The sequence below is a fragment of the Typha latifolia genome, chromosome 11 (genome assembly GCF_019914945.1).
Source record: "Typha latifolia isolate L0001 chromosome 11, TyphaL0001v2, whole genome shotgun sequence".
In the NCBI taxonomy this organism is placed as follows: Eukaryota; Viridiplantae; Streptophyta; class Magnoliopsida; order Poales; family Typhaceae; genus Typha; species Typha latifolia.
Genome location: NC_133096.1, coordinates 8,966,646 through 8,993,653, shown reverse-complemented (window position 1 = coordinate 8,993,653; position 27,008 = coordinate 8,966,646). Strand labels below are relative to the sequence as shown.

Below are 27,008 nucleotides of genomic sequence, written 5' to 3'. Positions count from 1 at the left end.
AGATGGGGTTCAATTTAAATTTGATTCTTATCAAATTTTAAAATAATGGAGATACATGTAAGTAATTTAAAAAATAATTCACAACATATAATTTAGTTAAACTTTCATCAAGTAACTATAAAAAGTCATAAATACTCTTATTTTAATAAATATATCTTTTGTCTGATAAACTACTAAGATGATATAATTCTCAAAATATAACGTGAACATATAAATATAAAATTGAAAAAAATATATTCATAAATAAATAATTTTTGGAGCTTCTACTTAGAACAGATACATATATATTATGCAACAAATATAAATATTAGAAGGGTATTCATGTAAATAAAATATATTTAGAAGGATATACATGCAAAAAAAGAAATACTAATTTTAAAATTAAAATTAAAAAACAAATAATTATCTGTTGAACTGACTATAGTACTTAAATTTTGAGTGTTGCTATTAAGTATATCGAACCATTAGAAAGATAGATATATAGATATAAAAAATATAGAAGCAAAGCTTTTATTTATATCTTATAGCTATTTATTACTGGCCAAACTACCATGCACGTGTCCCCACAATTAATTTTGAGGCTCGCCTACTTCTTTTGTGGGTCCCATTTTCGAAAAGTAGACTCAATCTGTAGCCCGATTTATATGATCACGACTCGAGTGACATTTAATAAGAGCTCATTGTGGAATTCATTTCTTCAATGAGACACACCACTAGAATACAAACTCCAAAGGGTAGCTAGCCTATCACGATCTTAGAACATGTCACAAGGACTATGAGTATGGCCCAAGTGCACATATTTAGAGCCTTCGACCAACTAAAACGAGTTGGGTGCCCAGTCAGTTTACTTCAGATTCTAGACTTAGAAGCATTTGGCCAAGAGAGTGGTTACTTACCTAATACCTTGTCTGATCCTGTGCTGAGATTGGGATATGAGCTAAAGAGCACAGAAACAGAAGTTTGTTCATATACCTCAATGAGTTGCTAAGACAATGGAGCAGAGAGTCAACTTGTAAAATATGACAGGGGAGTATGGTTACCACTTACATACAGCTAGACATGGCTTGAACAATCAAGCATTTGCTTTCTGTTAGTTCAATATGCGTGAAAGAAAATAGCATGAAAACAATGAGGGCAATTTCTGCAACCTCCTCAATTGACCTGCAGTTAAGAATTCCACAGTGGAAGAGGCTTGAACCATATGACTTGATGATGAGAAACTGTTGTCTCGACCATAGATTGATAAAGTAATAGCTTGTTTTCAAACAATATTCACAATAAAGGTTTTCTTGTTCTACTTGAGTAACTTGATATCTCATACAAAGATCATCTATGCCGTCAAAAAGTGTTTTGCTCTGTCAAGCTCCCTCCAGAAACTTCAAATAGTTGTAAACGAATCCAGAGAGACCTTTCGTGTCTGAAACGAGCAAAAGGAAACTGACATGGGCATGCTAAATTTGCTGCAGAAGTGTTTGATTTCTGATCATAGCATGCTATCGTTTGCACTCATGCTAAGTAGATTGAATTTTACAGCTTATGCTCATGCGATGGGCTTGAACCTTCGTACTGATCAAATTTGATTGACCTATTGGATCAATGAGTACTCCTCAATCTTTTTGAAGGTGGGGACCTGAAAAGCTCTCGGATAGAAGAAATGGGATCATCTACCTGTAAGACAATAAGAGCGCCTCTCTCAGGTTTCAAAGTAGGACAGAAAGAGGAGATTAAGCAAGAATCAACATTACCTCATCAAGAAAGCTTGTTTGGATGTCCTCTTGCGAGTTACTAGTAGATGTTTTCTCATGGGAGACCAATGCTGAAAGTGTCAGCTTCCATCCAGGCAACGTCTCACTATCAGGAGCAATCCAGGGGCAAAATGTCCTGTGCTGCTTGATTGGATCAAACTCGTTCATTTTCTCATACAACATTGATTTTCCTGAACAGGAAAGGCAGAACAAGAAATTTCTTTATTTAAGATTTAGAAATCACTATAGAAGGCTCAAGAGTATATTTTCTTTTCACTACTTAATAAAGCGTCAGGATGAAGAAAGAGGAAAAAAGGCCACAACACAATGACAAATTTTTTCTTCTTTCATAACTGCCACTAAGGGATGCAAACAGCATGCAATGTTCGAACAGAAGGGCTTTCAAGAGATCTGCAAAGTCCAACAATTTATTACTGGACTTGGATGTGGCCAAACAAGCCAGGAAAGAAACTGGCTTGGCAAAACCTCAATGGAACTTTTAGAGGTTAGAGCTACTATCAGAATGCAGGGCTCATTTGTTGCTACAAAATCTTTTTAAAGGATGATTTTAGAAGAAGAAACAACAATTACAGTGAGTTTTCGACAGTTTAGAAAGCACCTCAGATAATCGTGAATGATTCAAGAAATCATTTATATGGTAATAGTTCCAATTATGGAATTCTACAAAAATGTGATGCTGTGCTATCTTTTGTCATCCCTCTGGACCTCAAATCCATGCATCTGCAACTATAGTGCTGCCATGTAAAAACCCACTAAGGCATCATATTATACTCCTAAACATAATTCAGTAAATGCTCTCAAGGCCTATGGAAGTGTCTGCCTCAATCATCAGGGAGAGCATAATAAGAGAAATGTAACCCAGTTGTGGAAATGCCTCAAACAGAAAAGGACCAAAAAAGTTAGATGGACAAGGAGTAGCTTTGGCTCATTATTGAGCACCTTAATACTACAGGCAATGGTGAACACCTGGATTAATTTCTTTCGGATTTAATAATAGCTTTTGGAGGAGTTAACTTTTGATTTCTGTGGAACTTATAAGCCTCTAGTTAATGAAAAATTCATGATTGTCTTAATCAGAAGCTTACAATAAGAATAAGTAACAAATTTGTATATATGAAAGTATGAAACAATTAAATCTTTACCTGATTTTGTATTTGCATCTGATTCTTTATTAAAAGATGATGCTAATTTCTCCTTGAACCCATTGGCCTTTTGATCATTTACTGTTGCATCTGCAGAGTTTGGAATATACAGATTGGATCCAGTATTTTTATCAGTTGAACTAGCTACTGAAGTTGCACTTATGCTTCTGTCAATTTTGTTCATTTCAACAGTACCTTCTTCAATACCTCTTTCTTGCTTGGAAGCTTCTTCCTTATCAGACCCCTTACGAGTGGCATCACTAATAGGAAGACTTTCTGGTAGAATTTGCACGCCATTTGTTGGTCTTTCAAAATTTACCTGCTCATCATGGTTCGTTTCTACTGCGGATCTATCACCATAAGGACTACTAGTGCTGCTGCCATGTAACTCCACGGTAGAACCGGTTGCTGCATCAACATTACTGTTTTCAGAGTTGCAGAACTCATCTCTGCTTCTTTTGCGGTTCAATGATCCTGCACCTTCTGAAATAACAGGACTTCCATAAATATCCTTTTGGTGATCCAAGGGATCATTATTCTGTGGCAGATAATGGGTACTCGCTGGATTTCTGCTTTCAAGAGATAAACACTTCCTGCCAGAGCTCAATTCAGCTCTTAAATGCCGGCTAACAACAGGAAAAGAAACTCTTGGTCGAAAATTTTGTTTAGTTGGTGGAGGGCCACCTGCAATGGTCAAATTTAAGCCCAAAGTACCCATTCTTGGAGCTTCTACTTCACTAACTCGGCCTAAACTACCTGCTGCCATCTCATCTTGATTGCTAGAATCTGCAGTAAAATTGAAAAGCTGCAAAGGTCGTTCAATCATCGTGAAAGCCCATAGTGCCACACAGGCTCCACAAAACCTGCACTCTAAGACAACAGATGCAGGATCGCATTGGTAATCACCATGAGTAGTACTTGCACACTCTACCCCCTCAACTTCATCCTGTCCATTTGGTGAGTAAATAGTGATGGCATTTTTCTGTTGTTGAAATATTTGCTCTGATGATTCAGATGTAAAGATAGCTCTTGTAGACTGATCGCCCTTGATTGCACAATCAACAGCATAGGGAAGCACACGAGGTTCCCATCCACATAAACTTATAACTTTCAGTGCCTGCAAGTTATATGCTAATTCTTGCTTAACCATAGAAACTTTGTTTGTAAGGCAAGAAGAATAAATGATAGCACTCAATAGTAGAGTAGAATTATATACATTACATTCAGCAACATGAAAGGAAAAAAAAAAATCAAAGATAAAGTCAGCTGACCCACTTGGCTGCCATATTCGAGAAACTATAAGAAAAAATAAAAAGGTAATGCTTAAGAAGAGATTTCTATATGCACTCAGCAACAACGAGATGGAAACACTGCAAGATAGCGAAGCATAAATTGTTTTCATCTCGTTGCTAATGATTGACAGAAGGCAGAACGGCCATTCAAGTATGGGATGAAAAATCTGAAGAGACAACTATTGGAGTATTGGTTACTCTACTATTCACTATGATCTGAAGAATGCCCCACAATATGATAAATAACTTAGTATAATGCTACAAGAAGAAGTCCATTTTCCACTTCCGTAAGCCGGAGCTATTATTCTTGAGAATTATAGTATTTATCTAGCCACTGAAAACTTCTAGAGTTTGTTCTTTTCTAAAGAATGCTATTACTGGCTATACAGTTGCTCACAGAATAACAAGCTGTAGACTATGGATGGACATTTGAGAACAGCATAAGCAAAAGTTTTGCAATGTGATATTAACTATATTAACAATATGACTGATCCTTGATGAAAAAAAGTAAACATGCCACAGTATCAAGCAGCATCTCTCTAAGATCATAAGGCCAAACCTGATAGTACAGATTAGCAGAAGCATCTTCGAGGACATCATCTAGATCTTTGTTTTTGAGACCCGATGTAAGCTTGATTCCACTTTTTAGAACAATTGACAGGTGAGAAGGCTTATTCAAGAACTCTTCTAGTTGTGAACTCCTCTTCTTCATGTATTCAATAGTTGATGATGAAATCATAGGAAGGGCCATGAGCCGTAGGAGTGAAGACGAGAGTTCACTATAGCTCTCAACCAAAGCTGGAGGAGGTGTTGGCGGAAATAGAGCTTGGGCTTCTTCACATATATTATCAATCCAAGGACACAACAATTTATGCCCAGTATCAAGCTTTATGCTGAATACAGAAGCAGCTTTTTCAACTGCATTTAACATGGTTTCAACTTAAGAATAACAAGAAGAAAAGAAGAATATGAATTGTCTAAAGCCAGAACTATAACCATACGAAATATCAAGAACATTGACTCAAAATGTTCAAACCGGCAAGCTTACCAATGAAACTAATGTTGATATTTGATAATGATTAATTGAAGATAGTGTTGATATCTAAATTGTTGAAATTAGATGTTGAATATGCCAATTATATAATTGATAACTAATAGCAATATAGATCCTACCTATTAAGTGAACCACATAGTGCTGCCTAGTTAGTAAACTGGGAAAGAATTGCCAATCCTCTGAAAAGTTATCATGTTTAGCACGTCCAAATGGATCTCACCATTGAGAATTTGACTACAGAACATGACATTTTGTTCGATATGCAACAAAACTAGAATTAAAGCTTAAAGAAAAACCTAGAACACACCTTGTTGCAGCGGCCAGGAAGAGGGAGTAGAGAACAAGAGTCGTGCCCCACATGCCTCACAAACTATGACATCCACCTCTACATTTATCCAACCTCTTCTTGCACAGTTCACTGGATTGATGACCTGCGTAACAATTTGATCAACCACTAAAAAGAATCATAATAACACAAAATTGAGCAATTAATAAAACCACATATAAAAGATCAGAAGAACATGGTAATAACAGGCACTGCAACTCAAGCATCAATTATAACAATGACAATCTCACAAGTCACAAGCTCAAAGCGCAGGCTTTTTTCTTGCTAACCTTCAATAAACAAATTTCTCTTCTCTAAATAATTCTATAGGCATCTGGCGTAAGGAGGGAAATGGAAGAAAAGATGAATCTAAGGAAGGAAATTCTATAGGCATCAAGGTCTGTATCGCAACATATCAACAGATAGGGCGGGCTACTCATTTCATACGAAATGATTGTTGTCCCACGATCAACTAAATATCGCATATGGAGAACTTCTACTTTTATTTTGTACCAACTCCTATAAAATCCTATAAAACAATAACGGGATAATATTTTCTGAGAAAGTTTCTCATCATATTTCATCGCCCAATACAGAGAGACTTCAGCCCAGTTCGCAAACAATGAAGCATACTAACATCTCAGACAGAAGAAAAAGAAAAGATCAGAAGAAAGAACTCATTTTACTGTCAAAAAGACAAATTTTTACAGCTCCCACTCTCAAAAAAGAAATGAAAAAGAAAGTCCTAACCTTGGGTTTAGCAAACCAGGTCATGGCCTTGAATGTCGCCAATCTCCTCATGAGATCCCCGCGATCCCACGGCCGGCATCTCGGCGCCGGACCGAGCATTCCAATGGACGCCACGGACGGAACTCTCGAACCCCTCTCAACCCCGAATCGAAGACTCAGTTCCTTCCCCTTCTCTCTTTCCACCGGGCTAATCTCCACCATAAGCATCAGAACCGCAATCGACTCAGCTCATATCTTTCCACTGAATATAACCGATAAAGAACCAAGAAGCGTACCTGGAAGTGGAAGGCTTCGGCTTCGGCTTCGGGAAGTGGTAGAGCTTGTCCATGACCTTTTGGAGTCGCCTCTCCGGTTCCCCCGCCATTGTTTTGATCGAAGTGGGGGAGTTGTTCTCAATGGATCGGTCGAGACTCGAGAGTATGTAAAAATTCCAAGTCGATATTGGAAGAGAATGGAGAGGGAACTTCTTGCTCCGCTAGGAGAATTCTAGGGTCCGCCGCGAAAACGCCACTGGAGTTGCTTGAGAGCTCTTTTTTCTCTAAGTTGGGCTTTTCGTGGGCTTTTTTTTAGGTTCTTTTCTTCTTGAAGGGCCGCGTCTGGTAACTCGCAGCGGCGTGGTTCTCCTATCGCGCTTGGCTACGTGGGTATTTTCCATTGGTTCACCATTAAGTAAACGAGGCCGAGGAATGATTTGCAAAAAGATTCCACTTTATAATTATATTAGTAAATATGAACCAAAACTAAAGTCCTGTTATTAGTAAATCAGACGTGGCGTAGGATTTCTTTCATTTCGAACCCTGCATTATGTGTTTATTATATTTTAAAACCTGTCTTTTAATATTTTTAATTCGCTCCTATATTTCTCGGGTGTTCGACTGTTTTATATGATTTAATGTAAAAGGAAAGGACCGAATTAAAAATAGTGAAAACACAGGGTGTCAAGTAGAATGAAAATAATAAAAGTAGGGTGTTAAACAAATTAAATGGCAAGAATTAAGAAGTATTTCCGGGATCGGGCCGATGGGCTAAAGTTTAGACCACAGTGAACATCTATGGCCTGGCCTCGTATCTATATTACAAAGTGAAATAAGAGACTAAGAGACTACTCTATCCAAGTAGTTGATTGTTAAAAACTGAGGTAACAAAATAATCACTTTTAAACTTATATATTTTTTATATTTAGTTATAATAAATAAATTTAAAAATAACTTCTTTATCCATCAAAAGCAGGTTTACTTTTTTATTTTAACCTACTTTTTTTTTTAAATAGAAAATCATTTTATTAAACTCCACTTTGTAGCTATTAAATAGAGGAGAGAGAAACCAACTAAGGAGGTCATGTTTGGCTCCAACCCCAAATAATATTGTGGAGAAATTGTTTGGTGGTTTAGTGACTTGGCTTGATTCGGTTGATGGCTTAGCAGTGCAGTTAGTTTGGAGAAGCAACTCGACAGCGCAACGGTTTAGAGCAGGTCTTAGTGACATTTGATTCCGAGCAATTGTTTAGCGTCGCATATGGCTTGAAGCTTAGACTAGGTAGCTAAAAGCTTAGTGGGGCCTAAGTGCCTTTATATCTAAGGAGGATTAGCCATATACTATTAAATCATGAACATACAACACTTGAAAAATTTACTCAATATTAATCCCAACGAGAATTGAATCCGTAACATATTAAATTCTGTCCAGTAGAACTCCATCAATGAATTATAATGATGGCCACCCATCTACTCTTCTTACTAGACTACCAAGTGTTACATATAAACTTCTATCTCCCCTAAGTTTCAGATCCAGTTTAGAGACTGTAAAAGAATGATGGAGCTTTAATGATGCAGGAATAGGAGGTCTCTATTGCATGCACAGGCTACTCAAAAAGCAGAGGTCGTAATACGAAGCTTTAAATCCTTACATGGTTTCTCCTTTTTTCCTGGTAACTTTTATAGTTGACTTCTAGTAGAATTCCAGCACTCATGCACAAGATGCCAATGAACATAAAGCCAGCAGATTGCCAGCAGACCTGATTGCACGAATTCCTTCAATAATAGAAGGTTTCTTCTTTTCTTTTCTTTTTAACTTTGTTGGACCACCGTGGTCATTTGATGATTCTTGATGGTGAGAGGGTTGTAGTAGGTGTTCTTCATTTAAACAAGCATGTGTTTCACAATTATGATCTATAAAAATAACCATTTTATAGAGAATAGAAAGTGTATCCCATTCCCTTATCCATTTGACCTCTCTTAATTATATCTTTTTGCAATGGCTTTAATAAAAGTACACTGAGAAAGTTAATTGCACAAGGATCTAGACTTCTACAATATCGAGCTTTGATATCATGTTAGATAACTAATTGATCTCCAAGCTTAAATTGTTAGCTAATCAAATCGACCAACAATGTAAATCATACATTTAATAGAAAAGAATATGAATCTGGATAAAACTAACTTCCATTAAAACTAACTCCCCCATATGGGCCTTATTATTTGGACAGATTTGGCTTCTTTCACATCCAAAAGCTCTCCTAGGTGTGCCCATTGCGAGATAATCCAATTGCTAGCATGTGCCTGTGATCAAGTGCATGAGACAAGAGGACAAAGTGTGGAGTAGAACTTAAAAAGCAAGCAACCTAACAGCTTCTAATGTCAGCGAGTTGATTGATGTCTTCTTGAATTCGGATCTAGCTCCTAAAACAAACAGGGCCTCCCATATGCTTGGTCCCCCCTCTTGATAACTGCCTAGTACACTTGAATGCATGCATTTTTTTCCCCCACCAACTTGCTTCTCAGTAAAGCTTTAGCTAAGAGAAGCTGAAAACTACAGCCCAGATGTAGTGTCTGCAGTGTAGGACAAAGGATTATGAACCTATAACCCCCAATTCTAAAGTTTAATTCGTTTTCGTAGAGCTTAATGTACACTTGTCAAGCTTCTGTTAAGCTATCAAGAGATCTCGCATAGTTGCATTGAAGACACTAGACTAGTTTATCAAGATATAGTTCAGCTAGTTTTTTTTTTTCTTCATTAAAGGGCACGATGTATATGGGGCTAATTGATTATATAGAGATTATAGATTCAAATCTCGTTAGCCCATTTTTATTCCCTATTTTCTACTATCTATTCTGGTGGGGTGTGGTAGGCCGTACATCTTATAATCTATCTTCTATTCGCATGCGCTATTAGGGTGGCATGTATTGCTTTTGTTGGAATTCTCAAATTACTTTTGCAAATTACCAGAAGTTCACAAACAGAAAAGAAACAAGAATTTACAATCTCACTGGATCTGGCAATGCAGGAAAGGGAAATGATCAGAGGCTAACATTCCTTTCCTGCCAACATTTGCATGCACTCACATGCATGAGTATGGTCCCCCAACAAGGCACAAAAAAACTAGCTAAATCCACCTACCTTCCCTTCCCCCACATGCTCCCTCCACAGCTCATTTCTAACCATCATCAGCATGATGGATTCATAAGAAAAAGCTCAAAACCCAACAATCCAGAGTACCAGGCTAAGATAGCTTCTTTCTTTTTTTAAATACTGTAGGCTTCTCTACTTCTAGCCCACCTTAGCATTATCCAAATCCCCTCTGAATGCTTTTCAGGCCTATAAATTGGAGAGTCTCCTCCCCTCAACTCCTTTCTTGGATTAGGCAGTGGAAAGTTCTCCTCCACCATTCTTCTTATCCCATCTCTTTTGCAATCAATTCACTGCTCTTTTGGTAGCTGAAAGACAAGTGAAAACAAAACTGTCCCTTGGATTCTGTTCTTTTGAACTTACTATATTTCCAGCAAGTCTCTCCTTTACAGAGTTAGAGGTCTGAAAGCTGCATAGATCTTGCAAGATCTTGTATCCACTGTTCCTCTCTTTTGCCTTTTTTTTCTTCTTTTGAATACAAAAATTATCCTCCTGTGCATGTACATGAACTTCTAGTTTTCTCCCGAAGTGTTTTGCGTCCTTCCCATAGTCCTAATGGAGGATATTAGAAGTATCATCACATGGAAAACTGGAAACTGTGCTTCCTGTCAGCTGCCAAATCCTTAAATCTTCTTGTTTAATCACTTCCGAGCTTTCCAGTCACTCCTCTCTAGCATTGGTGTCACTGTTGATCAGTTGCCGGTTCTCTTTTCTCACATAATTTCGTCTCTTGTACTTCTATACTTTGGAGTTCTGAATCCAACTTGTTAATGGAAGGTGTTCCGAGAACTGCAACTCTTTTCATTCTTCAGCTCTTCTTGTTCTTCTTCAGTGGCTTGTCTCAATCAGATCCTATTCCAGCCCCAATGGAGAAGACGGAGCAAGAAGCTCTGTACACAGTTATACAAGGATTCGTCGGCAAATGGTGGAATGGCTCGGAACTTTATCCAGACCCATGTGGATGGACACCAATACAGGTTCCTACTAAAAGACATGCTTGAGAAATTCCTCTAAAGAGCTCTACTAGAAGACTTATCATGCCTAATTTGCACTATTTAGTGAACTAAGCATTCTTATTAAGTGTCAACTTGATATCTGATCCAGTTAGCAATTCATAATAAAACATGAACTGCTCTTAGTCATCTTCCTACATCATCAAATCTGCACCAAGGATCAAGTTTCCGAAATCTGTTGAAGTCTATTTAAATTACTTGATAAGAATGACAGAGACAAGTATTTAGCCTAGGCTTGCTGGTTCTTTCTTGCCAGTTTCGCAGATCTCTCTACTGTTGCATTCTGAATTTCATAGTTAAATTTAGTCCTTAAATCTCTATAACTGTTTCATGTTCCAATCTATCTTCTCTTCCATTACTTTCTAAGAGATGGAATGACAAATGTAGAGACAGTGCATTTTTCACACATTTGAAGTTAAAAAGATGTTCGACTCACGCAATTTCTTTCGGACCTTGTCATACATTGTCATGAAAATTAGTGTTGCATCCTTCAATTCCATATCGGTCATAAATTTCTTGAACTATTTATCTTGGCATAGATGATAATTTGCTCCCACTACTACAAGTTTCTGTAATTATTGTTACATTTAAGATTTGATCATGCTAAGTTACTTCCTGGATTATCTTTCAAATGTTTCTGGAATCTCCAATGCAGGGAGTCTCTTGTGATCTCTTTGAAGATAAATGGTATGTAACAGTCCTAAATATTGGACCCATCTTTGACAACTCTCTGGAATGTGTTCATGATGCCGAGTTCAGTTCATACCTCTTTGAGCTCAAGCATATTAAGAGCCTCTCCGTCTTCAATTGCTTCTCTTCAGTAACTAATCCCACCACCCTCCCATGTGAGGACTGGCAAAAGTTATCTGGAAGCTTGGAGACGTTGGAATTTCGATCGAATCAAGGCCTTGTCGGAGTAATTCCTTCTAGCTTTGGTCTGCTTGCAAATCTTAAGTCTCTAGTACTAGTAGAGAATGCCTTGTCAGGAGAGCTGCCTCAAGAGCTAGACAACTTAGTGCACTTAAGAAGGCTTTCGCTTCCCGGAAACCGGTTATCTGGTCAAATACCGAATTCTCTGGGCAACCATTTGAGTGATCTCTTGATCTTGGACCTCAGCAGGAACTCCCTCACTGGTCCTCTTCCTCCATCAATTGGCAACATGAACTCACTTCTGAAGCTTGATTTGAATTCTAATCACTTGGATGGAGAGCTTCCGTGGGAGCTTAGCAAGCTGAAAGTTCTCACTCTGCTAGATCTCAGGAACAACAATATATCTGGTGGATGGATTCGGTCTCTTCAAGGCATGATGTCGGTAGAACATGTGCTCTTATCCAACAATCCAATGGGTGGGAATCTGATGGATTTTGAATGGAAGTATCTGAGGAATCTCGCTACTTTGGAGCTCTCCAACATGTTGTTAACTGGGAAGATTCCTGAATCCATGACAGAGTTGAAGAGATTAAGATTTCTGGCCTTAAATAACAACCATCTTTATGGCAGTGTTCCCTCAAAGATTGCAGATTTGCCTTGTCTCCGTGCTCTCTATATCAATGAAAACAACTTGACTGGAGAATTAGTCCTCTCTCAGGTGTTCTATGAGAGAGTGGGAAGGAGGTTTGCCTCTTGGAGCAACCCAAATCTATGCTATATCGTTGGATTGAATTCCACAAGGCATATCCCCATTGGACTGGAGAAGTGCAAGCATAAGCAACTGAATCCTTTCTCTGATGTATCTACTGAAACAAGTATGAGTGATGGAAACACAAGTCAGGGCTCCAGTTTGACAGTCTCCTTTCGGCGCTTGGCTTCTGTTTGGTGGCTAATTCTCATGAAAGACATGATAGTGGCTTTTCTCCTAGTTGTACCACTGTAGAATTAAACATAACTATGTAGGAATACACTTTATGATAGTAGATTATAGTGTAATACTACAGAGATACTCTGCTTTCCTTGTAATTTCTTATGATATGAAGGACGAAAGCAAGAAGATTTCAGATAGAAGGCTTCAATCAAATAGTGATTAAAGCCATTTCCTCCGAAGTACATTTGCTGACAGCTAAATAATTATGTTCAACAGGTTTGTTAGTGCTTCCGGTACCAATATTCATTAATATTCTCTCTGATCCTTAATAGAATTTTTGACAGTATACTGTGTGTACAAATGTTACAAGTCTGAAATTAGGGGAGCATGTGCTGGTTTATGGTATTACATCTATACTGTATGTTGCATATAGGTCTTTAAGGTCATCTTCAGACACCTCTATCATTAGGGAAAAATACCACCAGCAGTTAACCTCTGTACAAAAGATAAATTTTTTTGCAATATATGCCATCAGAGTAATAAGAACTGAAACAAATCTTGGACATGCAAACCCCACTGTATTTTATAGTTAGAACAATTAAGTAGGGAGGAGATACAACGCCTTAGCGCCTACTTCATTATGATGGAATAGTTACATGGTCGAAAGCACAGAGCATAGATGTGATTAGGATTTAAACTCAAAACTGAAATATAAGGGAAAATGTCTACTAAACATTGACATTTAAATGTATAGCATGGTCATTTGCTAGAAGAACAGTATGTTATGGATTAACTATATCCATGATTTATTTATGCTTTTTCTAGATGGTAGTTTCAGTTAGTTGAAGATAGGGTTCTTCTCCTCTTTAACCACATTCTTCTCTTAGCCACACTATCCTGCAGCGGCTCCATCAGAAGATCCTCTCCTTGTGAATGCACATTGCTGTGAATCTGATGTTCGATATCCATTGGGTTTGTAAATACCATGGCATCTGATTGACCTTCCTCATGATCTCCCCCTGTCATCACAACTCTTGTGGAAGTCCCAGCTTCCTCCACTTCCTTGGATATCACTTTAAGTTCCATCTCCCTGCAGCTATGACTACTATTGCTAATGTCACTGTCACTGTCATCCCCGCTGTTGCTCCTTTGTTCTTCTGAAGTAGAAGTGTCACTAAATGTGTTAAATATAGTGACACTCTCTTTTCTTGAGCTGTGGAATGAGTGGCTATTAGTCCTGCCACTATACAATGGCAATATAGATCCCTGCTTTGAGCTAATTCTGTCCCTACCCAGGCTGTAAGAGGTGGATAATTTTCTCTCAACGCCTTCCTTTGCTTTCACTATTTCTCCCAACTGCTCCAAGCCTTCATTTATTGTGTTATCATCTTTGGCCTTTAGCTCTAGCTTAGAGATCATCTTGTTCAGTGTTTTCCTTTTACTGTGAAGAGACCGCTGCGTTTGGAGGAAAGAAAGTAATCAAATTATTATATCAGATAATTAGACAACAAAGAGTTCATAATTGAGTTCATGTACTTACTCTCTTCTCCAGGAATCTCTGGAGCCCATTATCTTGGAGCTTCCTCTTCCTCCAAAAGATACAACAAAAGCGGACGACTAATGCTAGTATTACTAAGAATACAGATTGGAAAAGAAGGAACAGCATAATTTCTTTGTCATCGCCTAGGAGAAACAATCAATTAAGGTGGTGATCATACTTTCTGAAGCTAAAATAGATCATTTATATTTAAGCAAGAACAAACTGAATTGTACTTCACCGGTATCAGTTCTAATAGATTTTGGTCTTGCTTGTGAGCAGGTCCAAGCAATTTTTTGCCCTGGTAAGTTGATAGGAAGTTAATGATGGTATTAGATCAAAGAGTAAGGAATTACACTAATGAGATTATAGCCACTTACGTGTAGTGTAACATGGTAAACTGTTGCCAATCCCTGTATAAATTCAGAATATGTATCAATTCAGTGCCATCTGAATCTGCTCTCAAATTTCTAAGTGGGTAAGTATTTTGCGTTCTTAGCATTTGACCGAGTGAGTACTTAGGACAAATCAATGAGTCTAAAGTTTACGTCATTAAATGGGAAGGATTTGGACAAACATTCATAAGCAAAAAAGATTATGTATCACAAATTGGTATATATGACTTATGAGTAGTAGTCTCCAAGCCTAGAAGCACCTTAAGCTGTTCTGTAGTCATCTTTCTTATTTTCTGTAGGTCAAATCTTTCTGTTTGACTAATATTTGTGAAGAATAATGACATGATACATTCAATAGTTGTAAGGCACAGAAAGAAAGAGGACTTACTTCCTGCAGAAAGGAGAGTAAGAAGAACCCTCTCATCTAGTGTGAAGTAGTGTAGGTCACTCTCGGACAACAAGGACGACACTTCACCTGATAAATTCTCTAGATATTCAGTGACAATACACTATTATGAAATCCTTTAGGCGCTTTATGGAACTGAAGCTATGATAAAAGAACATGCATTAACCAATATCAATAATTCAACATATGAAGAAGAGTTACCAGGATACTTTCCAGTCCAGTAGATTGTTCCAGTAGCTGGAGCAAGCAAAGTAAATAAAATGCTTAATGGCTTTGTTGCAGATATATAAGTATAATCGCCAATTGTCCGACTTGATTTTTCCTCCATCACTGTTTGCGAGATGTACACTGCAAACCCAGAGCAGTCGAGGACAGGACTAACATGAATCACTGAATCAGGTGCAGTTGCTTGAAGGAACTTCTTCATGTCCCCATTTGGCGAGATTGAATATAAGGTACCATCCAATGAGCCAATGGATATCCAACCTTTTTTGACAGTTTCACATAAAATTGTCAATCATCTGTTAATTTACCATTCCACAGAGAGAGACAGATAGGAGCTTCACATGCTTCGAGAAGTAATGTTGCAAAATTGAAAGATAGCACAAAGTATTCACAAAGTTATGCAAACACTCCACACTACATGTATGAAATCTATCTATGTTAAAACTAATAGTTAACTTCAATGGTTTCTCACCGTTGGAATCCACAGTTGGCAAGCTTTTCTCTCTACTTAAGGGACCAACATTCTGTTGCCATGAAATATTTCCAGTAGAAACATCGAGAGACATCAGCAGAGCCTTTCTTGGAAAACTGACATACAAATGGCCATTATTTCCAGGTGTGATTATCATTGAATTGTCGATCGCACTGAAATCTTGGATCCACCTGAATTGAGAACTGCGGATATACAGCGAATAAAGTTGTCCTGCGGTGTTTGATATCTGCAAATTAAACAATCTGAGCTTCAATTTTATTTGCAGTACTGCTGCACTTCCAACATCATCAACCATAAATGAACACAAACCTATTTATCCAACGTTGGAAATACTGATCCTTACACAAATTATGCTGTATATGACTACTAAAACACAGAATTCTAATGAAATAAGATATACTGTGTCTGACAAAGACAAGCAAGGGAATGAGATCTTACATAAAGAGTCCCCTCACATTGATCAATGACAGGGGCTGAATTAAAATAACAATCTGATATATTTGCCTTACAGCCCTGGCGGTAACCAAACCGATAAAGCATAGGGCCAGCGCTCCATAGTAGCTCACCACGCAACAAGAATGAGAAAAGACCACGGTTTCTAATAGTAATAAATAACGACGAATAACTGATACTAATCGAGAGTCCAATAATGTCCTCCAACACCATGGTACTTGAATTATGATTGAAGAATATCTCCAATGGAGACTCAGTACTGCTAATTCTCGATGGAGTTATCTTCAACACCCTGCCTTCTGCTATCAAATATATCTGCAAAATGGACCCAATTAAAACCATCAACCAAAAGAAAGAAAAAAAAAGACATCAGAGCATTGGCATTGCAAATTAACTAAAGCTTTAGACTGGCAAAATTTCAAAAGACTATAAGAAATTCGTAACTAATAAAATGTCTACCTTTCCTCTTTCATCACTAACTGGGGAAATATCTTGTCTGCAAGCATAATTGAGAGGAATAGCCCACGCAACTGATCCATTTCTCTCAAATGAGAGAAGATTCTTTCCAGAACAAGCAATAAACCTTCCGTCATGTCCGATAAGAGGAGTCGCAAGGGTACGCGCGGACATAAAAGGCTTCCCAGCTGCAACAATTAATCATCAAAACCGAACTTTGAATAACTAACTGGGAAGTGACAACAAATTACCTGTTGTGGTAGTTCTGAGAACCTTCTTGAGGTCCAGTGATTCGGATAGGGATGATATTAGTAACAAAATGAGACAACGGATCCTCATGGTGGAGAGAGAGAGAGAGAGAGAGAGAGAGAGAGAGAGAGAGAGAGAGGATGGATGGATACCTCAGTGAAGCGCTGCTTTGTTCTATTTTGTGTTCTTGAATTATAACTTCCGCGCCTAAAACCTAACCGCCCTAATCGCGTTTGCGCATCCTACACGTCCATCGAGTGAATTCGTGCGTTCGATTCGATGCCATCTCTGATCTTCCCCACGGGGAAGTTAATCGATCCCTACGTCAAATGCATCGCATACGTTCGGCGGTCATGATTGCATCTATCGCATGCTCGTCTGGTGAAAATGTATTCATTTTTATTTTTATGGATAACTCTCAAACCTAGTCGGTAAGATTTAATCAGTTTAATTATAGATTTATCGAAAATCACTAAGTTTTAAATTTATATGTGAGCATCTATAATAATAAAAAAACATGAGCTTTAAGAAATATTTTTCTTTGCAAATGGTCCATCAAATCAAATGAAATTAGCCAACACAAAAGTAAAGAAGTAACTTAAATAAATGAAGAAACCAAAAAGCATTTGTGGAAGCAACCTATTGATAAAATTAGAAGATGGTCTCAAAAACAAAGCTAGAACAATCCTTTTGTTCTCCATTCATTCATACAGAGTTTTCTCTACAGAATGGATTCTAAGCCCCGTCGTTCATCCACTGGGGACTCCCGTTTGTTATTGTCTCCGTCCTTCTTCCACCTCAATCGGCAGGGCCAAGAACCCTTACAGTCAGCTCTCTGTCCCTCTTCCTCTCGCCTACCGGAGACAAGACTTCGATGAGTGGACGGATTCTGCTCTTTGTTGGAAGAGGAATGCACATCAGGGAATCCAATCTCGATTCAGCCTTTCTTTTTTCCATGGTCGCGACTCTTGTATGGCCTCACGGCAGTCAATATTATTCATCGGTGTCTGCTCGAAGTTCTCAATCTGGTTCTGGATTTTTTTTATTTATTTATTTTTGGATAGGGATCAGAGAATCTTTCCGTTCCCTTGAAGTAACGGTTAGCGAGAGAGAGATGCCACAGTTGAAAGGAACTCTTTCTAAAAAAAGATCGAAAAATTGCTTGTATTTTGAACAAGTAGACTCGACCGATATTATTTTGCAAAAGAAATGAATAAAAAGTTATAAATATATTTTACATGAAACTGTTTTGTAATCCACTTGTATTGGCATTGATACCAATTTCGGATGCTTTATCAGAAGTATCCACATCAGAGATATTGCAAAACAATGTACATATATATCAGAAGTATCCAAAGTTGTGAACTTTTACTATCTCTGTGGTGCATCACTTTCCAGCATAAGTCAACTTATATTCTGCAGTTCTACAAATTCTGGGGATGGTAGAGCTCTGCAAATTATTTTCCACACGGCATCCTACTATAAGAAGCACGAAGAATACATATTCAGGTGTATAAATGATCTCGAAAAGTAAATCCTATTTCCCTTCGTTTAAGATGTTGCAACATAAGTAATGTCTAAATTATTTAGAATTACAAGATGAATATTCTCAAAAAGAAGCTTAGACCTGATCTAACCTTGTTATCTAACAGGATATGATAAATAAAAAATAGTGTATAATTGGAGCATATTTGCTAACATGGCTGATTGCAACAAGAAACAAGAGTCAACAAACAGGTGCATCCTCTTCTTTCCCATCTGGATAAATAAATCTTCTATGGCTCGCAAATAAGAACTCTGACGGCTGCTTTTGATCACCATATCGCTGTCTCCTTTTCTTTTTTGTATGGATGAAGAGATCTTCTGTATCATGCAGAAAAGTAACCTGCAATACATGCAATTAATGATAATTAGCAAATGCCAAAAGATATATTCATAGGGTTGACAAGAACATGTAGCAAGTTGAAGTACAATTTAAGATCTCTATGTTCTGTACCTTATATGAGCTATTCATCCTGTATTTCAAACCATTAGAGATTCGAACCCCATCCATGGAACTTCTGGTATCAGATATTCCATAAACTGTCTCCAACTTGCGTTTGTTCCTACAAACATTTACAATATGTCAGAAGAGAACAGCCATCATTAGATTATCACCAATTATGTTACAACAGTTTGGCACCTTCTAAGGAAAATATTATGCATCTCCTTTTCGGAACAACTAGACAAGAAATCATTATGCAGATAAGCTGAAAATTCTGGTTGCAAAGATGCAGCAACCTCTTTGCATTCTTCATTCCCAGACTCCATCAGTTCAATGGATAACCTTGCTGGGTCCAAAGACTACAAAAGTAAACAAAATGTCATAATTTGAGGGAAAAACAGTAACTAACACAGGAAAAAGATCTGACCATTTGCAAAATTGCAGTAAAAACTAGAGAAGCAATTGTCACACGTCTCCTCTTATGATTTACCACATTTATCTGCAAACTCTTGGTTATTTAAGTACTATTTATGACTAATACTGAACCAGGTGATTTTTTATTTATTGAATTTTCAACAGTACAGAAAGGGTCATTGAGGAGCCCAGAGTTGATATTTAGGCAAATTATGGTGTAAACCTAGCATGAGAACTTACGCATTGAAATCGGAACATGCTTTCATCATGAACAAGGGTCCGAGCATTTTCGTAATAGAAAAGGTCACTGAATACCCCAGGTCCTCGTGAGTTCTCATATGCATGGAGCTGAAGCAACTTGTTGTCTTTGTCATTTGATGCAATTTCCTGGAGCTGGATGTTCAAAACAAAATAGCAAACTATTGAATTTTGCATTTAGACTACAAGAAAGCTAGATAATCACAATGTAGTACCTGTTGGATAACTCTGTAGATCAGCTTGTCTAGTGTGAAAAGCACATAAGATTGAGTTCCTAGTAAAGATAGGCAAGCATCTTCAAATCTCAAATTGTCAGCAGAACCATTAAGAAGATTGTATAGCGAGAGCTTAAATCTGCACGTTAAAAAATAAAAGGAAACATAAGAAACTCAAATATAAATTACTGGATAAAGTTGTATAAAACTCAAATATAAATTACTTGTCATATAGATAATCAGGACTACATGTCTCCTTCGAAGTCCCATGTTTTATATGAGCACTTGATGTGCTCTTCTTGGCAAAAAGTAGTCTCTCATATAAAATCTGCTAATACAAACATAAGAAACAGTTAAAACTAGTCTTTACAATTAATTACTATCAATCTACCAATTAAAAGAAAAACTATATGACCTGGTGAAGCCTAAATAGCACGTAGAACGAACTATTTCCATAGAATACCCTGCAGCACTGGTCTTCATTATCATGTAAAAATTTGGATTTATGCTCTCTCAGTGGTCTCGATGCATCAAAACAACAATCTGTAGATACTGACGGCATTCTTCCTCCTCCAACATGCGTATGAGCCATTTTTCCAGCCCCATTTTCACATTCTGTGTTTACGTCCTGGCTTGCATTTCCCACCTTGTTATAACGATCTTCACAAGAGAGATCCTCACTGTGACCAGATACATCACCAGAGTCATTTCCATCAACCTCAGGAAAATTTAAACTGATTCTTGCCAAAGTTCCAGGGATTCCATCATCTACATTACCCTCTCCAGCTGGCTCACCATCATGTACTAGTTTTCCTGTCCTGACACGATGGTGTTTGCTAGTGTAATCAGTAATTTCAGGCACCTTATTTAGGGCATCTTCAATAACCAAGGGATTGTTCTCTTCTCTGCTTGTTGATAACTCGGGCTCTTCTCTTTCTATTTTGAAGGTGTTATGCACAGAAGAGCCTCCATGATAGTTATAAATCTTGCTATTTCTTTCAGCAGTGTTGCCATGGTTTAACAATGTAAGTTTTATTGAACTTCCATTTACCTAGGGGAGAAAAAAAAAGTATATAAGGCAATTAGACTAGAATATAGTTCAAAGTGAAATTAAGAAAGACACTAATCGTCCCGATGTTATTTATCTAAATAACACACCAAAAAAAGAATCAACATACAAGTGTGTCAACATAAATGATCAGCTGCAACGAATGGGCAATATAATATTTTCAGGCTATCTCAATGAATAAAACAGAGTGAGTTCACCTTTCATAAAAAAAAAAAAAAAATAAAGGAGCCGAGGGAAAACGCTATAAATGTTATGAGACAAAGTATGCAAAAATAGGCTTATAGAAGTCATTTACCTTGCACTCAAGTGCCAATCTGGTCTTGCATGAATATTTTGGTTGTTTCTGAATGTTGTCACCACCACTCCTTTCAGGATCTATTTCATCAGAAGCAGTGAACTTTTCCCCAATTGTTCCATTACCATTTTTGTGGATAGATTTTCTACTATTGTCAAAAACTCTTTTATTGATAGTTAGAGCAACATTATTCTCTGGAACCTTTGTAGGACGAAAAATACCTAGTATTGGCTCTATAGTCGTCCAGATCCCCATGACCATATCCAGTTGCTCCTTTGATGTACAGAATTCAGCACAGAAGTAATTAATAATGTCATACAAGTCCTCATGAATTGCTAAATCCGTATAGAAAAATTCCATGACAGAAGATTTAGGCTGTCGGTTATTGGCAACAGTGTGAAGAAGTACATCATCTTCCTCCCTCTTCTTCTCACTAAATTTTTTAGCTTCAGCCAACAAAGCTGAAAGTAGAACAGTATGATAAGAGATAGTAGGAGAAACAAGGTAAAACCAATGTAGGAGAAAAAAGGTAAAAACAATGTAATATAATAAGAAATAATAGAAGAAATTAAGTAAAAGTATCTGGTTTCACATCAATGGAAAAAATAAGTATAGCAGCGAGATCCTGAATAAAAGATATCATGAGAAATACAGATCTGTGACTGAAAAAGATGTTGGAGAATGGAAACCATAATGAGAAAGGCATAGGAAAGGGAGATTTGGACCAACTACCATTGATGTAAAACGTAGATCAAATCAAATGTTAACAAGACTATACATAACATAAATATGGAGCAAAATATGTGATCATGGTTTTTGCAAACGAATGATAGAATGAGAAGAGTAAGAAATCATGAACCCTTTGGGGCTTTATGGCTTAGAAAAATGTACAAACACTTCACTTTGCATCAAAGTCACTCTTCTTGACGAGGGCAATTTACATTGCAGAAAAGAGCGAGGACCTTTGATTTATAAGAACAAGGAAGTATACAATTGCTAATTTTAGAAGTAACTGGAAAAGAACATAATCTTTATAAAAGGTGCATGCATACATATATCAGTGGCTGTGAAAGAAGCAAGCATGCACAAGAAAAGTATCCTAGTGCGCAAGGCTCTCAGCACTACAGGGAAAGTGTTTGTGAAGATTGATAAAATGTTCAACCTCATCTTTGAGAAATTATTTTCATCTTTTCTCTTTCCTCCAATCAATGGATTTGAAAGGGATGTCCTACAAGCAAGTAGAATGGTTGCATGTATTACTTAGATGACATCACTTTGACCATTTTGCAAGGTCATACACCCCGAATAAGTATGTCACCAAGTATCAAGTACAATGACAATGTAATTTGCAAGAACCAAGATGTGACAGTGTAACCTGCTTCAACTGCTACTGCATTAATAAAGGTGGTCCAAGTACTCTAATGCAATTTAAGAGAAGGATGTCTATGTGATTATTTCCTACAATGATCCATTAGCAGAGCAATGAAGTCATTAAACTTAAGAATGAGATTTCTAGACGATGACCACCGTACTAAGAAAGGGCAAAAGAAGTATTGAATAAATCTACATTCTCTTGCAAATTATTTTCTTGGCTAGATTTGAAATGTCTTTACTAGCAGAGTAAGTCTTCATGATGCTCAACTGATACGTGGCAGAATTGCATGACAGTAGCAGAGAGAAGAGGCTATCTACAAGATGGATATATATGATAAGGAGAAAGCAAAGAGTGCATCCCAGATGTAAGTGATCTAAAAATAAGGAATCCACCTATAGAACATTTTCAACTATCTAACATTTGATGAAGGTACTCAAGTGATGTAATTGATATAATTCTCGGTGTACCTTTTGTACTCAACATCTTTACATCCTGTTTCTTGAAATAGAAGCTACGGTAGTCAAGTGATCTTTGATATATCTGGGCAAATTTGTTTACCCAAACCGTACTCAAATCTGAGTAATATCTTGTCAACTCCTCTTTCTTCTGCTTTAGACGAGCATGTATGACAGGCAATGCAGTAGTGGCATCATTGAGTAAAATATCCACAACTTCCAGACCATATTCACCATATAAACCTTCAATGCACCTCATGTTTAAAGCTGTTGAAAAAATATATAGGAGATAAGGACCAGATAAGAATGTTCTCAAAAGTACAATTGCAATTCTAATTATTAAAATTTTCAGGCATGGCAATGTACTAACAAGTAAGGTGTTCTTCAACACGGACCAAGCTTTCCGATTTCATTGTGGATAACAACTCTTCCACTCTCTCAGAAGTTGCAGTCAACCATTCTAGCAGCATATCTAACTCATACCTGCCGGCATTCCACATTGGAGAAGAACATCAACTCAAATCAGAATCATATGCACAAGGACTACATGTAAAAATATCCGAACATACTACTCGGTAATGCAAGTTCGTCCTTCCAAAAATGGGCTTAATAAAGAAAATAAGATTCCCAACTTAATCATAAAGAACGTCATAAAAAAACCTAGATCTCGTCCACATATAAAGTGAACCGCATACATGTTAAAACTTAAAACATCGAAAGATTTACACTACTACCTGTCATCATCACATTTGCATAGGATTTCTTCATATTTATTTTTTACTGTGATATCAGAATTCTCCTCTCTTCCGGAAGCCACAGAAATCACAACATCATTCAGAACTGATGCATCAGCTTCAGTCCTGTTGCTTGCCAGAGGTACTGGATACTGCAATCAAGCAATCATTATGCATAAGTAGACAGGCAATAAATAAATTTAATTAAAATCTGGAAGGATAGGATTGTACATTCTCAGGAAGAATACGGTAGCTAGGACTACACTGCAGATATGCTGAGAGAGCAAGCTCTGAAACTAACTCGTCATCTGCAATGGAAGTTCGAATTTGGAAGTCTGTATATGTAGAAACAGAATTACAAAATTCATTGATAATCTTCTTTTCAATATCACTATTTCTTTGATGGGGTTTTTCTTTGTCCATCTTATCCCTTTCATGCTTTACATTGCCATCTTTGTCTTCTACCTTGGCTGATCCAGCCATACATTCTTTATTACAACAAGAAACTGTTAGTATATAAAGCAAATAAGGTTGCACATCAAAGGTGTGCAAGATGGGAGTTCCCCAATAAAGGGAAGTAAGAACTAAGAAGCCTTATTACAATCCAGAATAATTCATAGATTTGTTCCAAAATTAGTTATCTAGTGAAGAAGATATGCGCTTATCAAGAAATAAGGGAATCTGCAAAACAGCAGACATGTGGATGAGAAAGTCACCATAAATTTGCAAAATGGCCCTCACATTATTTATTTACTGATTAAATTAAGGGGAAATCTTAAATAATTCTTAGGATAAATCTATGATAGGAATCTTATCTCACAATAATGTTTTATTTTTCAGAGTAACACCTGACAATTCATGGTGTTGTATTCAGATTTCCTGAGCAATATGGCTAATAATTATGAAGCAGAACCTGAATAAGAAAAGCTTCTTCTGACCTTGGTATCACAGGTGGAAGTTGAAGCTTCTAATGAAAGAAACTATTCAGCCAGACAGAAAGAGTGGTGACATTTTTCAACCTTACTACTATCATTTTGTTTCTGTCAAATAAAGCTTTACCAATTTATATCGGCAAAATTAATTATATTAGTTCTATTATTCTTTCAGAAACCTACTGAATATAAATAGCAGTTAGTGACTTAGTATTCAGAGGATTTTCGTACATAGAAGAATCTAAAAGGTTGTAGCAGCTAAGAACACAAATAGTTTGTTAGTGGGTCAGGTAAAATTCTCCAAGTATGCAAATAGTAAGACATGGGAACAAGAAAACATTTCAAATATGCAGGTTACTATGAATAATGAACCAAGGGCTACCCAGATGCACTTATTATCACCATAAAGAAAGCTAAAATTTGTTTGATCACCTTTCTGAAGATGCTCAGCCATGAAACTTTCATCCCTTTGGATTAATCTTTGCTTGGATAGTTCATTGTCAGTATCCATCTTTCCATGCTCAATAGTTAATTCATTGGAACCATGCACTCTCCTGCCCGAATCTTTTTCGGCATTCTGGGAAGCAGAATTTTCATTTCTGACATCCTTTAATTGGAGATAACCAGTTTTCAAGTTATAATCAGCATCCATGTTACAGGTTCTATGTACCTGGGAAAACAAGTGATGCACAATGAGATGGTGAGAAATGAGGTAGAGAAGCGACATTCATCTTCTAGAGGAATGAGTGTTAAATTCGTCATATCAGTTAATATAAAAACCTTATCCCCTTGAGCATGATTCGCCATTGCCATTCTGCCATCATGACTCTTAGAAATTATACCAGATGATTGATGAGGCAGAGGCATTTTTGCTAAATTAGCTGGCAAGAATCGCCTGAACTCCTTGAGCAAATCATGCTGGTCCCGTAGGAGAAACTCCACCTGCAACAGAAAATATTAAGATCACTATAAATATGTAGATCTGCCACCATAAATCACATGCTTAGACAGAAGACAAAGAACCTTCTGATGGACATCATCAACAGTCTTCTTTTGTGAGATGTACAAAAATAAAGTCTTTAAGAATGAACTGTAGGAGACTTTATCATTGCGAAAATGATCCTGCCGATGAGAACACAAAGGAAGAAAAGAAGAAACATAAAAACACTGGCTCAGAAGTTTAATATAAAATTTGAGAGAAGTTATTTCAATCTAACTATACCTTTATCCTGTTAACAAGATCTAGAGCATCCTTCATTTCTAGAGACTTGTCGTCAGAGGGTTTTTCCCTTTTTTGCATATTCTCAAAGCCAAGGATCAGATGTGGGCGGTCTTTAAACAATTCCCTTAGCCTTACAGTAACCTCACGGTAGTCGATCCTGCAAACACATCAACCGATCAAACAGATACCTTAGACCTGATGATCCATCGAATCATAGCAGATATAATTGAGGACGTACAGGCTGCAAACCTCTTCTTATCGAAATCCACCATGATTTGAAGGAACTTATTATAATTATTGATGTTGTCACGAAATAGTTCCCTTTTCACAGTGAATAAGTAGTCGAAAGCATATCTTATTCCTTTACAATCCGTACCTGCATTGGTGCTGCCACAATATGATATTTCAGATTGTATGAATATTAGTGTTCTGAGACGAGGTATATTCAAGAAGGAATCGCTTCACGAGATATAGAGAAGCAACCAAGAACTTCTTGGGGCAAGAAACACTCAAACAAACAAGCCCGGCAATAGCGAACTACCCAATTTTCCTTATGAAGGAAAACAAAGAGAAAAGGCACCAATAAGAAAGAGGTACATACAATGCCTTCTCCTCCTCTCTTGGTTCACCCATGGCTCCCGCCGAGAAAACTTTATGTACCCAAGAAAAGGAGAAGGGGAGAAGTGTAATAACCGAAAATAAAATAAAATAAATAAATAGATAAATAAAGATAAATATTAGGAGAAAACGGAGAAGTGTAATAACCGAAAATAAAATAAAATAAATAAATAGATAAATAAAGATAAACATTAATAATGATAAGGATGGAGAAGGGGAGAAGTGTAATAACCGAAAATAAAATAAAATAAATAAATAGATAAATAAAGATAAACATTAATAATGATAAGGATGGAGAAGGGGAGAAGTGTAATAACCGAAAATAAAATAAAATAAATAAATAGATAAATAAAGATAAACATTAATAATAAGGATAGAGAAAGTAAGAAGTGTAATAAACCGAAAATAAAATAAAATAAAATAAATAAATAGATAAATAAAGATAAACATTAATAATGATAAGGATGAAGAAGGGAAGAAGTGTAATAACCGAAAATAAAATAAAATAAATAAATAAAGATAAATATTAATAATGATAAGGATGATAATCCTTATTAGAATCTTATTAGAAAAAATATATATATATATATACATAGACGAAAAGAAAAAAAATTATATAAAAGAAGAAAAACCAAAGAAAAGAAGGTGCGTACTTCCACGGCGGAAGAAGTTTCT

General features: G+C 36.9%; 4 protein-coding genes across 9 annotated transcripts; 1 reads left to right on the top strand and 3 right to left on the bottom strand.

Moving 5' to 3' along the window:
- Positions 1-1,206: 1,206 nt before the first annotated feature.
- On the bottom strand, positions 1,207-6,830 carry LOC140798251 (uncharacterized). 2 transcript variants are annotated; one of them, XM_073152049.1, is made up of 8 exons: positions 6,605-6,830; positions 6,330-6,516; positions 5,562-5,685; positions 4,760-5,118; positions 3,104-4,025; positions 2,909-2,998; positions 1,746-1,936; positions 1,207-1,668 (listed from the first exon to the last, which is right to left on the bottom strand). In XM_073152049.1, exons 1-8 carry the CDS (start codon positions 6,691-6,693, stop codon positions 1,594-1,596), a joined length of 2,037 nt encoding a protein of 678 aa, XP_073008150.1. In that variant the 5' UTR covers positions 6,694-6,830; the 3' UTR covers positions 1,207-1,593. The 2 variants fall into 2 exon arrangements, with proteins under 2 accessions (XP_073008150.1, XP_073008149.1); XM_073152048.1 differs by having other exon boundaries at positions 2,909-4,025.
- A 3,225-nt stretch (positions 6,831-10,055) lies between these two features.
- On the top strand, positions 10,056-12,787 carry LOC140797265 (uncharacterized). Its single transcript, XM_073150568.1, has 2 exons — positions 10,056-10,711; positions 11,403-12,787. The coding sequence occupies exons 1-2, from the start codon at positions 10,505-10,507 to the stop codon at positions 12,618-12,620; spliced, it is 1,425 nt and encodes a 474-aa protein (XP_073006669.1). The 5' UTR covers positions 10,056-10,504; the 3' UTR covers positions 12,621-12,787.
- A 364-nt stretch (positions 12,788-13,151) lies between these two features.
- LOC140797895 (protein GAMETE EXPRESSED 3) lies at positions 13,152-16,983 on the bottom strand. The gene is made up of 11 exons (XM_073151586.1): positions 16,915-16,983; positions 16,765-16,789; positions 16,517-16,701; positions 16,043-16,372; positions 15,584-15,830; positions 15,088-15,372; positions 14,869-14,955; positions 14,466-14,498; positions 14,327-14,386; positions 14,089-14,231; positions 13,152-14,003 (listed from the first exon to the last, which is right to left on the bottom strand). Exons 3-11 carry the CDS (start codon positions 16,685-16,687, stop codon positions 13,383-13,385), a joined length of 1,977 nt encoding a protein of 658 aa, XP_073007687.1. The 5' UTR covers positions 16,688-16,701; positions 16,765-16,789; positions 16,915-16,983; the 3' UTR covers positions 13,152-13,382.
- A 1,297-nt stretch (positions 16,984-18,280) lies between these two features.
- LOC140797240 (paired amphipathic helix protein Sin3-like 4) lies at positions 18,281-26,396 on the bottom strand. Of its 5 annotated transcripts, none has more exons than XM_073150528.1 (18): positions 26,317-26,396; positions 25,965-26,102; positions 25,716-25,872; positions 25,517-25,615; positions 25,274-25,435; positions 24,926-25,163; positions 23,793-24,049; positions 23,562-23,713; positions 23,198-23,310; positions 22,840-23,094; positions 20,998-21,458; positions 20,049-20,684; positions 19,858-19,961; positions 19,634-19,772; positions 19,401-19,553; positions 18,945-19,105; positions 18,759-18,867; positions 18,281-18,647 (listed from the first exon to the last, which is right to left on the bottom strand). In XM_073150528.1, exons 1-18 carry the CDS (start codon positions 26,346-26,348, stop codon positions 18,489-18,491), a joined length of 3,525 nt encoding a protein of 1,174 aa, XP_073006629.1. In that variant the 5' UTR covers positions 26,349-26,396; the 3' UTR covers positions 18,281-18,488. The 5 variants fall into 5 exon arrangements, 4 of the variants coding, with proteins under 4 accessions (XP_073006629.1, XP_073006630.1, XP_073006632.1 ...); XM_073150529.1 differs by having other exon boundaries at positions 23,793-23,869; XR_012110600.1 differs by having other exon boundaries at positions 18,508-18,647; positions 19,043-19,105.
- Positions 26,397-27,008: the final 612 nt, after the last annotated feature.